Below are 13,483 nucleotides of genomic sequence, written 5' to 3'. Positions count from 1 at the left end.
ATCTAATTTGAAATGTATTTGTATATATTTAAGGAGGTTAGAAGAGAGATTACTTATAGAGATCTTAGAACTCTAAGCTATCTCTGGTGTCAGCAGAATTTCAAAGAATAATATTAAATGTCTAGTGTAGATAGAGAAGGGGCAGTCAATGAACATACACCTACTGCCGGCAGCTTCAAGCATGGGTAGAATTCACTTAAAGAAAGGGAAACTAATTCAGATTTGCACAGGACATATTAGCAGCCATTTTGGCCAGGTACAATTTAGAGTTAGTGTCTGTCAAGCAGTGGGCAGTCATAAATATGTGATAAATTAAAGAGCTACAAATAAAGGTCATGGTTTAGTAAAGAACTGAAGGCATGGAACAAAGCATTGCATAATTCAAATTTCTACATTAGCTTGCCAAATCTATGTTTTTATTTTGGGGCATTATATCACCAGCATTAAGTGGGCATCAATGAAGTTAATTAATTCCAATAAGAAGTAATCATGTCCCATATAAAAGACAGAATGGAGAAAGGGAAGAGAAGAGAAAAGAAAGAGCGTAGGTAATCATTTGCACTATTCACTAACACTTCTGTTTCTTCCCTGAATAGACCCATGAAGGATTACAGTTTTCAATTTCCTAGAAATTAGGAAAGTATTTGCCCTGAAAAACATGAGGCATGAAACATATAACTTCCCAGCAGCTAACTATAAGAGCTAATGTGATTCCTCCGAGATTTCTCTTAGCTGTGGCAAACAGTACTCCCAGAGTAGGGAGACGTTCTCTAGCAGAGAACAAATCAGCACAATCCATACAAAGTCAACAAAGACATTATTTTTGTGTGAGCAAGAAATAAATCTTCGAACCCTTAAGTGACAGACAATGATGCCATGAACCTCAGTGGTCAAAGCACATCCCTTGCAGGCATGAGACCAGGGCAGAATCCCTGGCAGACCAGAATGGGTCTGGTCAGAGCTGGACCCTTAGAGCCAATTAACATGAGGGCAGGGTTAAGCTAGAGATAACTGAGAGTTCTCCACTCAGTATCTATGTTTTTCTCAATGGCTACACAGACAGAAGGCAGTTTTTGTTGCTGTTATTACTGTTGTTTTGGAGGTAGAGTGAGGTCAAGGGGCTTAAGGGGTCTGGGTGCTACAACCAGTGACATTCACCATTTTGACTAGAACCTTGAGTGCTGCCAGGAGGCTCTGGTCTGGAGGCTCTGTTCTGGTCACGAGGGCTGCCCTGGGAGGTGTTGTGTGAGGTCACGTGGTGTCAGGAATCAAACTTTGGTCCTCAAGTACCACAGAAGACTTGCGTGCACCGCTGATCCCAGGCCCAGAAAACCGTGTTGATGTCTTTGATGAATGAGATTCCACAGTCTGATACCAAGATTCTCAAATAGATGTATTTTAAAGGTTAATATTTTCTTTGAGGCTCTGCCTCAAAGAGTATTTCTAGGCTTTCTCTAGAGTATTATTCAGAGTATTCTTTCACTTTAAGAAACTAAAGATATATAACACAATAGATTCTCAAAAGAAATAAAAACCCTCTTTGGTCCTTTAAAGACATAGTAAAGCTCTGGATTTATAAATAAATCCCTTATTCTTGTTCTTCTTTTATAGCCCCTCATACCTACAATTTGTGGTTAGGATAATAAATAATACTTTTGAATAAGAAGGGATCAAGAAGAATAAGACTAATGCTTAGCTCTTATTGCAAAGGGAAAAGTTTAGGGAATATTTTATGAAACAAAGTATTTATGAAACCTCTACCTTAAAGAGAAAAAATGACCTTCATAAGGATACTAACATTTCCAAATTCAGATTTGGAGAGATTATGACAGAGATATAAATCAATATTAAAGTCCTCTTTACCACTCACTTATTTAATTCTTTGAAAATAAAATAACCAGAACAATAAATAAATATGCTTCCAGTACAATAGAGAACTTTTGCTGAATTTGTCTATATTTGCTTTGTACTACATTGTACTCTATAAATGTGTGGATTTAAGAAATTGAAAATTGTTTTTAGATATTCCGAATGTCACCCCTTAAGCACAATTCCGTGTACTTACATTGAAAACTAGGTCTTGATTTGGAGATACCCAGGGATCCTGTAGACTCTAACGGCACTGGGAAAAAAAAAAACCCTTAATAACCCTCTATCCTTGTTACTAAAAAAGACTCAGGCAAGGCATTTCATAGACCCACAGGGAGCAGCTAGCTGCTGTTAGCTCAAATAACTAGACTCCTCTGGCTTTCATCTTCTTTGCTAACATTTTACAAATATGTTTGTTGTAATAAAATTGGTCACCAGCATACTTGGCAATTCTAATTGCATTGCATGTTTCTTCTTTTCTAAATTCCATTAGCCAAGATGAGCGCAATACAATCTGTGTTGAATGCAGTGCAATCTGCAGAAGCCCTTCAACGAGAGCTCAGGAGCTGGAGCTGAAGGAGACTTTACGGTCAAGGTCCCTTATTTTGTGGCTCTAATTAGCACTGTGAGCAGCATTCTAGCTTCAAACGCACAGCTCATGCCCTGTCCTGACTTCTAAAATTTGAAGCATTTTTACATACTCTTATATTTGCAAAGTGTGTTGATGTGCAGAAAAAATAAAGGATCCATTTTCCCTCAGTTAGGTCATTCAATTAGCCCATCATTCTTTTCACTGATACTTACTAGTTGTGTCCCAGGGAGAAAAATTAAAAGAACTAGTTCTGGAACCTATGAAAATTTGCCAATAAGCAGAATTGATTCCATACAACCACATCTCTTAAAAATCCTTTAAAATCCTCTACTAAGTCCTTCCAATGCAAAATTCAAGCCCCTAGAAGGTTCAGCTAATTGTCATGATAATACTGGTGGGTGGGGAAGAAGAATATTGGAGAAGGGGAGGGAAACAGAGGGTAAAGCAAACAATCTTATGCTTAGGGTTTGGGAAAGTCGAGCCTTGATCGCTAATACAAGGAAAAACTCTGACCCTACTTTGATCCGGGTCAACCTACTCCCGTGCCATGTAGGAAGTCAGTTAATTGTGACTTGGAAAAAGGCCTGGCACCTAGGTGTGATTTTTAAGTTGTGGAGTTGTAGGAGATGGAGGTAAGAATAGAGGAAGACCTAACAGCTAGGAAGCAAGTGTGCTTCTTTCATTTCCCTTCATTAGCGAGTGCTCAGTCAGAGAAGAAGCAGGTTGTTCTCGGGGGTTGCTGGTGCAGTCTTAGCTGGAATGCATGCTAATTGGTGTGTTTCTCTCTTTCTGCCCAGGACAGCTTTCCTGCCCGCTTTGGAGGAGTCCATTTTGTCAACCAGCCTTGGTACATCCATGCCCTGTATACGCTCATCAAGCCATTCCTTAAAGACAAAACCAGGAAGCGGGTAATGAGAACAACACCCAAGGCGGGGGCGGGGGAGGGGGGGCGCGGAGGTAGAGAGGGGAAATTATAAGTCCTTCTCTCCATCTCTCTTCCTCTTGCCTTATTTTTTCACTGACACTTTTCTATTTTTCTGCAGTCCCTAAGCATGTGAGCCACAGCTGGAGTTTGTAAATAGCCTGGATTTAATCAATAATTTAGTAGAATGGGGTTAGCTTTTGAGTTTCAATGACAAACCAAAGGAAACTTTGAAGACTTGCAAATGCCAGATGCCCACTTTACCTTGTGTGATGTAGGGGGTTGGGCAGCTTCTTATTTGTGGGATAATTTCATAGCTCCTATTTTTTTCCTGTCAATGTAGTAGTGTGATGAAGAATGTCTATAATATGTTCCCCACACTCTTGGATAGCAGCTTCATCACCTCTGAGGTTCAGAAAGCATCCTTCAAATGAGGATGTTCTTTGAAGGAAAACTTTACAAATCTGCATTGCACCTGCAATCATATTTGGGAAGCCAGTATCTATCCACTGGACCTATGCTTTGTTATGGCATTTGGGTTAGCTGGGATACTGACCATTCTTTGGCCTCTTTGAATCTGCTTCTTAATTAATAAAATGAAGAAACTAACACCCACAGAATGATAGTGTTGGGGTCATTTCATGACAGCAGAAGAAAGCAGCATGGTAGCACCCATGTAGTCAAGGCTCAGTGACTTTTATTCCTCTCTGCCATTTAGTTTCCTTTTCTCTTAAATCTTTCAGTTCTAGCTACTTTGTAGGTCAGAAGCATCACCTCTCAGCATGCCAGGATCATCTTAGAACATTTTGCATATGCTTTAATGCTCAGGGGACCTCAAGCTGGAAAAAAAATTCTCCAAGTAGTCAAGGGCAATAATGATGTGAAGGATCCATATATATATATATATATATTCCTCTGTGTCCCTAACTCTCAAACTTGCCTAGGTACTTAGGAGGCACTGTGTAATTTTATGAGAGGGATAATGTCTCCATCTCCAGAAAGTGTGAACTAGGATCTAGTTCTTCTCAGCCTCAGCAGGCAGGGTCATTCTGAGACATGTTGCAGTCAACCAAAGCTTAGGATAATGTTAAAGACAGAGAAATGACTTAGATTACAGGATGCTATAGCTTCCCACTGACTTCATCTACTCAGAAAGGAGCTCATGGGCATTCTTCGCACAAAGCAATCAGCACTTGATTCATGGGAAGGAGATTCTGGAACTCTGGATGCAAAATGGAATCCAACAGACAGAAAGTATAGCCTCCTTCCTACTGAATTTTCCCTACCCACAGGACTTTAGGATAGAGGGTCAGTGTTCCTGTCCTTCAAGAATTGATGGTATTGGAAATGTTGACTCTAAGTACCAGAGCAGTTATTTAGCTTCAGCTATTTTATACTTCAAATGCTATCATTCATCCTGTGAGGTGTTTTGCAAAAGCTAGAATATATGAATTTGTTCAAAAGAAACAATTCTTATTAAAATTCTGTCACATCCAATCGAGTATCAAAAAAATGTTTATAGCTTTTGAAGTGCTACAGTTTACTTCTGAAAATGTTAGATTCTTGTTCTCTTCATTTTTAAATGAGGCCCATATTTCATAAGTAAAATTAGCACAACACCAGATAAAAGGAGTTAATCTCATAATTATGTAGTATAATCTAGTCTATAGACTATAGCAATGCTTTCAAACACCAGTCCACAGGTGTAAAAAGGTTGAAATAATTGGTCTATAGCATACGGTAATATGGATAGAGCATGTTATTCACTATATTTATACTGTTTTATTATTAATATATTATTGTTATCATCCTGGTAACTGTAATGCTGTGTGTACACGTGTATGTATAATCAATTTTACCATTCTTAGTGTATCCAGCTACAGCATCTGGGTATAATTTATGTATTGTATTGTACCTGAAACATATGGGGAGTACGGAAATAATCATTTATACGATGCATTTTAAATAAACTTTCTGATGTTAATTCATTAGTCAGGAGGACAATGATAATTATCTACTTTTGACTTACCCACTTCATGTATTTATCAGGAAATAATTGCAATTTGGAGATAATTCCTGCCTTCTACCTAAGCAATTTCCATCCTGATTAGTATAAATTTGGAGGTACAATCCGGTATGGGTGTTAATTCTTGATCCATACCTAAATAAAAATCCATGCAAAAAATATTCCACAATAAATTGTAGAGCCTTGGTTTTCCATTCTATTATGTACTAATCAAATTGAAACCTGGGACACAGAAATGTATGCAAAAAGTCAAGCAATCTCTTTCCCTGGGTATTCTATCCCTGTGGGGAAGTAAGATGTACAGGAATACATGAGAAAAAAAAGAACAGACATAAGCAGGTAATGAAGAGGCTGGCGGTAGGGATGAGACAAGGAGGGGGATGAGAAAGCTATAGAGGATGAGGGGAATTGTAAGAGAGAGAACAGCAGCTGATGGTTCATGGGATGCATGAAGTGGGGGCTGGCAGTGTGAAGGTCTATATCATACTCTTCCTCAACACTGTAAATTTGGGCCATATTCAAATAATACCCAATTTATTAAGGACTATTCATGCAGCCCCCTTTTCTGAGCAATTAATTAACATTGTATTAAGTAAGACTATGCACACAAAATTGAATGCCTCTTTAAACACTATGATCACTAGCAATGTATCCAATTTGTCATTACTGAAATGAGTATTCAACAAAATACTTGATCATATATTTTGGGTTTTTTTTATTCCTATGTTTTCCTTTCCAGATCTTCCTGCATGGAAACAATTTAAACAGTCTTCACCAATTAATACATCCTGAATTTTTGCCCTCTGAGTTTGGAGGAACCCTTCCTCCCTATGATATGGGGACTTGGGCCCGGACATTACTTGGCCCTGACTACAGCGATGAAAATGACTATACTCATACTTCATATAATGCAATGCATGTGAAACACACATCCTCCAATTTGGAAAGAGAATGCTCACCAAAACCAATGAAAAGGTAAGGCCTGGGTTAGCCGTCTCCCAGTCAGAGGTCAACAGCTATTTTTGATTTGGGTCATTTGTGGGTTAAGTAATCAAAGACCTTTATGAGCACAGAACAATACAAACTGCAATACATTTTCAGCTGATTTTACAAAAATTGAAAGTAAATGGGGCCTGGTTGGCCCAGAAATGTAGTTTTTCCCTTTTTATGAAAGAAGCAGTTAGAGGTTAAGACCTCACTCATGTCATGATTCAGTCTTGCTCTCTAGGGTGCCTTTTAATACAGACAGAATGAAATGTGGACCTTTGAGATTTAGTAGATGGAAAAGCCACCTGCTAGAAACTGTTCCTAACATCTATGCATCTGTAACCATTTATTGAGCATTTACTTGGCCGCAGGCACTGATTAGGCAATGGGAGTTTAAATGGGGGAAAGATATCAAAAAAGCAGAGAAATGGGCCAGTGGAGAACCTGCGAAGTCAGACTTACGGTAATGTATTCTTAAAGTGGGTGACATTTGAGCTGGGCTCTGGAGCATAAAAATCAACAACTCAAATTTTATTTTATTTTATTTTTTTCCTTAAATTGACATGTAAGTTTATTTATTTATTTATTTTAAATTTTATTTTATTGAATCACCATGACAAAAGTTACAAAGCTTTAACCTTTACAAAGGTTTAAGTCTCAGTCATATAATGATCAAACCCTTATCCCTTCACCAGTGCACCTCTTCCCCCACCAAGAACCCCAATATACCCCCTTCCCACACACCCCCCGCAGCCTGAGTGGCCAATGATCTTCACTTTATTCTCTCCATACTTTGGATACATTCAATATTTCAACAGAGAACTGATTATTATTATTTGGAATTTTCCCCCAACAATCAAACCTGCTGAAAAGGCTTCATTTGATAGTTTGTTTTCCATTGCTGAGAATGAAGATCATAGGAGCTCGTGCAGTCACTGTCGCGGTCACACGGTTTTGGATTTCTGTTGTTTTAGCTCAGCTCACAGTCTAGATGCATTTCTATAAGTCTCTGGGTGCCAAAATGGGTTATAGACCTCCTGGATCATAGTCTTTAAGGAGCAGAGCAGCTGGCCATGTCGTGCGCGGCTGCTCCAGATATCATCTGGGCCGAGGGTGTGCCGGTAACACCCCCACCCCATGATCTCTTGTGCGCCATGTCACAATAAGTAAGTACCTCTGGGTTGTGAGTCCTAGAAGATGGCGGACACCACGTGGGTGCTGCTGCTCCAGTCGCCGCTATCATCCCCGTTGAAAGAAAGCATTGGGTGAGAGAATCCTTCTCCCTCCCTGGGCGGCTCGTAGTCGTAGCTCGCTCACAGTCTAGATGCATTTCTATAAGTCTCTGGGTGCCAAAATGGGTTAGTAGACCTCCTGGATCATAGTCTCTAAGAACAACCCAGATTTATTTTTTTTAATTTTATTGAATCACCGTGAGATAGTTACAAGCTTTCATGTTTGGGTTACAATCTCACAATGATCAAACACCCATCCCTCCACCAGTGCACATTCCCCACCACCAATATCCCGGGTATACCCCCCTTTCCCACCCTCCCCCTGCCTTCATGACAGACAATATTCCCCATACTGTCTCTCTAGTTTTGGGCATTATAGCTTGCAACACAGACACTGAGAGGTCATCATGTTTGGTCCATTATCTACTTTTGGCACGCATCTCCCATCCCAACTGGTTCCTCCAGCCATCATTTTCTTTTCTTTTCTTTTTTAAATTTATTTATTTTTTAATTAGTGAGTCACAGTGAGGGTACAGTTACAGATTCACACATTTTTGTGCTTGTTTTCCCCTCATGCAATGTTTGAGAGCCCATCCCTCCACCAGTGTCCATTCTCCACCACCCATGAACCCAGTATCCCTCCCACCCCACCTCGCCTCTGTAGTGGGGCATTCCAATTTGATATCTCTCTTTCCTTTTGGGTAGAACAACCCAGATTTTAAATAAGAGAAAAGTCGTACTAAGCAGAGACAAGAAGCAAGCAGGTAGGCATTAGAGAATGGGACACTCTACTGTGGCAAATAGGGTTGGGGTTAGGAGTTCCAACCAAAGTTCCAAAAAGTATTAGATACGTACTTGGTGGGGAAGTTTATTGCTTACTGTATTCAATGCAATACTTGAAGAAGATATTTTTGATATACAAATAATTTTTTAAATGGATTCAATCTTTTTTTATATGAAAGCATTTTTAATTGTTTTTTTTTCAGTTTGGTGTAATTATGGACTGTCACTGTATCACTGTCATCTTATTGCTCGTCAATTTGCTCGAGCAGACACCAGTAACCAGTAGCGTCTCCATTGTGAGACTTGTTACTGTTTTTGGCATATCTAATACACCATGGGTAGCTTTCCAGGCTCTGCTATACAGGCGAGATATTTGTGGTAGCTTGCTGGACTCTCCGAGATGGGTGGAGGAATCAAACCCGGGTCGGCTACGTGCAAGGCAAACGTCCTACCCACTGTGCTATCACTCCAGCCCAATATATAAATAATTTGTGTCTTCCCATTGTAAAAATTAAAACTCTGTTTCAGTCTAAAATCCACCTTGTTTCTTAGATCCCAATCATAATCCTGCCCTAAAAGTAATCCCTTTTATCAGATGAAGAGGGACACTTCCACAGTTTTCCCAGCATTATACGCATATATATAACCCTAGTGAACATATCTAAGCACATGTGTTAATTTCATTTTACAGGTGTGAATGTTAGATTGCAGGAACAATGCATTGCAAACCAGGGATCTTAAACAACAATTTGTTCTCTCACAGTTTTGGAAGACTAGATGTCCAAGGTATTGGCAGAGCTGATATCTTGTGAGGCCTCTCTCCTTAGCTTGTGGATGACTGTTTTCTTCCTATGTCTTCAAATGCTATTCTCTCAGTGCCAGGCTGTTTGTGACCTAATATCTTTTTCTTATGAGGGCTCTCATCATACTGAATTTGGCCTACTCTATTGTCATAATTCTACCTTAATGATCTCTTTAAGTATCTGATGTCCAAATATAGTTACTGTTTGAAGAACTGGGGGTTTAATTCTCGATATATGAATTGAGATCTTATAATCCATTTCCTAAAATATTTTTCCATAACACCTTTCTATATCAGTAAACATTGAGATACAGGGCGTGTTTAATACTGCATAATATTTGAGCATATTGATATTACCAGTGTACATTTCTTTATTCACGGACATTAAGTTTATTTTATTTTTTCTGTGTTCCTAACTGGGCTCAATGACTAGTATCCATGAGCCTTTTTTATTCTCAAAGGAAACTGCTGCAGATAGTCTGACAGCCAGGTAGCTGTTGGGCCACAGAGTGTGTGTAATGAAATTTGAATCCCTACTTCCTAAGGGTCTCTAAAAATAACTTTATTAATTGATACTACCACCAGCAATGTGTGGATCTCTCCTTTCCCACACCCTCAAAAACCATTGGGTATGATCAGATTTGAATCAGAATGCATCCTTGAGCCTTTGCGTGGGGATTTCGGGCAGCATGAGGATAAATAACGATGAGACTGGTACCAGCAGGAAAGAGGGTCACCCTGCAATTAGACTGCAGGGGCCTCACTGAAGGAGGACTGTAGTGACTGAGAAAATTACAAGGACAGAACATCCAAAAGTCATCTCCTTTCACACTGCAGGATCCATTAAGGTGTGGAAAAATTGTAAACAGAATTGAAGGAGATTTTCAGGACCATCTCTTCCAGCTTCCCACCTGGTATTGGTAACCAGATCTTCCACACTGTCAGATACAAGCATGCATGTTCCTTGCTGCAATGCAAGAGGAAGAGCCTTTGAGTGCAGGCAGACAACCAGTCTGTCCTCTGAAACGGGCTGGACCTTCTAGTAAGGAGGCCTGGTCCATGGACCTAATCCCTCTTGGTCTTCCCAACAGACTTCATTTGAAATTCAGCGTGCTGCTCTTGGCTGTCCTCAGGACCCAATCACTTTTTATATTGTGTTTCTGAATCCAAATGGGTGATGTAATGATATAACAATATAAATTTGAACTACAGGCTCAGGTATATACATACTGCAGTCCCCATAAGCAGGTTGGGCACTCCCAGACTCACTCAGCCAGCCATGGAAGATATTTTGTTTTGATCAGTGAAAACCTTTGGATGCTGAGGTCCTAGCTGAAAATTACTTGTGTTAAACTTGGATTTTAGGCGGGGAAGTCGTTGCTACCCGTAATACCTACACTGTTCAAGTGTCAAATGTAGATGTATGTATTGAAATATATACAGATATTTATACCTAATCACACAATATATAGAATTTTTGAAAGATTGTTGGCTGCAAACCTCACTTAATTTTATGAAAAGACGATGATTCGAATAGGGAACTGGACCATTTCCTGGAACTGGAGCACAAGTGCAGCTTGCTTGTCAGAAATAGGGGGGTCTGCAAGAGAGCTGCTTAGAGCCAGCACTCAAAAACCAAAGCATGGCAGCACTCCTGCAGCCTATGAAAGGTTACATATTGCTCTCAGCTGCATTATTTCATTACTCCAAATTGGTTTCTCCTAATCTCAGGCAGCCCTGACAGCAGCTATTCACAATGGAGTTGATGATCTCAAAGAAATGAAAAACGTCTTTTCTGGCATTTCTGGGAAAAATAAAAGGGAGAAAAGACTCTAAAATGCCAGGGTTGGTAATTCCCCCCCACCCGCCCCATTGGCTTATCATGGCAGAGCAAAGGGTACATTTGATTTTCTTGCCTGAGGCATCTGGGAATTCCTAGTGAAGGGGCAGCAGGATGCAATCCTGAACTAAATAGAAATTTTAGAAGGCGAGAGTAGATTCCTGAGGAAGAGGTGTGGACAGATTCAAACTGTGTCCTATCCATATCTGAGGGCTGGCCATCTATGGCAGGGATGCCAGGACCAAAAACTTATTCCCACTGTCTTGAATAGGTTCCTCTGGTTTATACTTGTATTAAACAGCTTCTGTTTGGCAGAATAAACATCCCACATGCCACACAAAAATGCATATAAAATATCAAAATTGTATATGGAAAACACTTTAGCAATCTCTTTGTTAGAGACCTAGAAAATTTAAAAGCTGAAGGTGATCGTTAGAGGTCATTTGAAATACATCAGACTTTCTGCCACCAAGTAACATTTTTTGGTTTGTTTATACTTGCATATATAATATGCATTATCTATATGATATATAGAACTACATGATACCATTACGTAATCAATGTTCTTTCACAAAATTATCTTAAGGGCTTTACTTTTAATTAAAAAAATGAATATTTACTTTCCATTTGGTTTTATGAAATCCTAAAATAATGTAAAACATACTTCCCATTCTTTTGTCCATTCCTGCTTATGTAAATATCTAGACGAAAAAAAATTTAAGGCCCCTAACTTTAAATATGGAATCTTGGAGTACAACAAAACAGCATGTTGTTTTGCTTTTAGCAGATATTTCATACATATTTATATTGTTTAATTTAAAAATAGAAGTACATGGTGCACTGGTGTGCTATTATTTAAGATTTAAAAAATTATTTTTCCCAATTATCATATCCTGAAAACTCCTACATGAAAAAATGGCAGTGTCACCAAAGCTATTTTTGACCAAAGTATTCTTTCAGAGCAGGGCAGCTATTAACATCTCACTGTAGCCTTTTTGAGTAAACACTGTGTCAGGGTTTGGAATAGGAAGTAAGGAAGCGGATTAAAGTTCCTGGAAGTCCTGCTTCTCTGAACCTTGCCTGACAATTTCATCCTTATTCTTCCTTGGTGGTGGCTTCATGCATCGTATATTCAAATGCATCAGCATTTTATTTATTTATTTATTTATTTATTTATTTATTTATTTATTTATTTTGGTTTTTGGGTCACACCCAGCAATGCACAGGGGTTACTCCTGCCTCTTCACTCAGGAATTACCCCTGGCGGTGCTCAGGGGACCATATGGGATCCTGGGATTAGAACCCGGGTCAGCCGCGTGCAAGGCAAACGCCTTACCCGCTGTGCTATCGCTCCAGCCCCTACATCAGCATTTTAATCTGGGACCAACCTGGCATCTCTGCTAACAAGGATAGGGATTTCTCTTCTTCAGTGCTCTATCTGGTATTCCAGTCTCATTTGACTCATTAATTTTCCACATAAAAATATGCATGTCAGCATGGAAAAACAAGCACCAAACCTTAAGTCAGTGAAGCTCTGATTCCTCTTGGAAGCCTGGAAACTACCAAAAGCAGAAAAGCCCATTTTCTTTTCTTTGTGTAGTAGGGAGCTGAACCCACCCTGAGAATTACACTCAGTCTCTGACCAACCACACCAGTCACCCAGGTCAAAAGTTTGAGTCTGAGGAAAAGCAGAGCCAAATTGAACAGAGAGACAATGTGATGGACAGAACCCAATACAGAACGATGGCTACCTCTAACTTGGACACACCCATTAAAAATTAGTGATTGAAGGCTATCTATAGACTCCTATCTTTTAAGGAATCCAAGGACTGATGTCAACAAAGAAGCTCTGCAAAAACAAACAAAGAGGCAGTATTGCATCACTCACGCGTAGAACACATAATATTTTGGTTGTGAATTCTGGACTAACTTTATTTTTTGAGGCAGGGGAGGGTGATGGGTGCATAACCAGTGATGCTCAGAGTTTACTCCTAGATTTTTGTCAGGGATCACTCCTGGCAGAGTTTGTGGTCCTATTGGGTGCCTGGGCTCAAACCCAGTGGACCTTGTGTGAGGTACATGCCCCACTCTTGCTACTATTGCTCTGAGCCTGTACTGACTTTCTCAGTTGGCGTGTTATAGCAGTGATTTGGCTGCTTTTGGCATGAATATAATTGGCCTTTAAAAAACTATATGCTCATTGCACACCTGGGTTTGATCCTTGACACTACATATGGTTTCCAAGCCTGCCAAGGATGATCCCAGAATGCAGAGCCAGGAATAAGCCCTGACATCATTGAGTTTGGCCTCCAAACAAGACCAATCCTTACCGCCCCCACCCAAATATTATGCTAATATGCTAACAGAATATTGTCAAAACTAAAAACCTTAATTTTTTCACTTTGAGAGCTGCCAAGTTTGGTTTTTGAT

General features: G+C 39.6%; 1 protein-coding gene across 1 annotated transcript in view; it reads left to right on the top strand.

The window, feature by feature from the left end:
* Nucleotides 1-13,483, top strand: part of CLVS1 (clavesin 1) — a 193,894-nt gene that overhangs the window by 162,720 nt on the left and 17,691 nt on the right. The window contains exons 4-5 of the mRNA XM_004602429.2: nucleotides 3,259-3,369; nucleotides 6,149-6,384. Coding sequence (XP_004602486.1) covers nucleotides 3,259-3,369; nucleotides 6,149-6,384 — 347 coding nt within the window. The remainder of the gene's footprint in view (nucleotides 1-3,258; nucleotides 3,370-6,148; nucleotides 6,385-13,483) is intronic.

Source organism: Sorex araneus, chromosome 2 (genome assembly GCF_027595985.1).
Source record: "Sorex araneus isolate mSorAra2 chromosome 2, mSorAra2.pri, whole genome shotgun sequence".
NCBI classification, from domain to species: Eukaryota; Metazoa; Chordata; class Mammalia; order Eulipotyphla; family Soricidae; genus Sorex; species Sorex araneus.
This window is presented reverse-complemented; position numbering and strand designations above follow the sequence as displayed.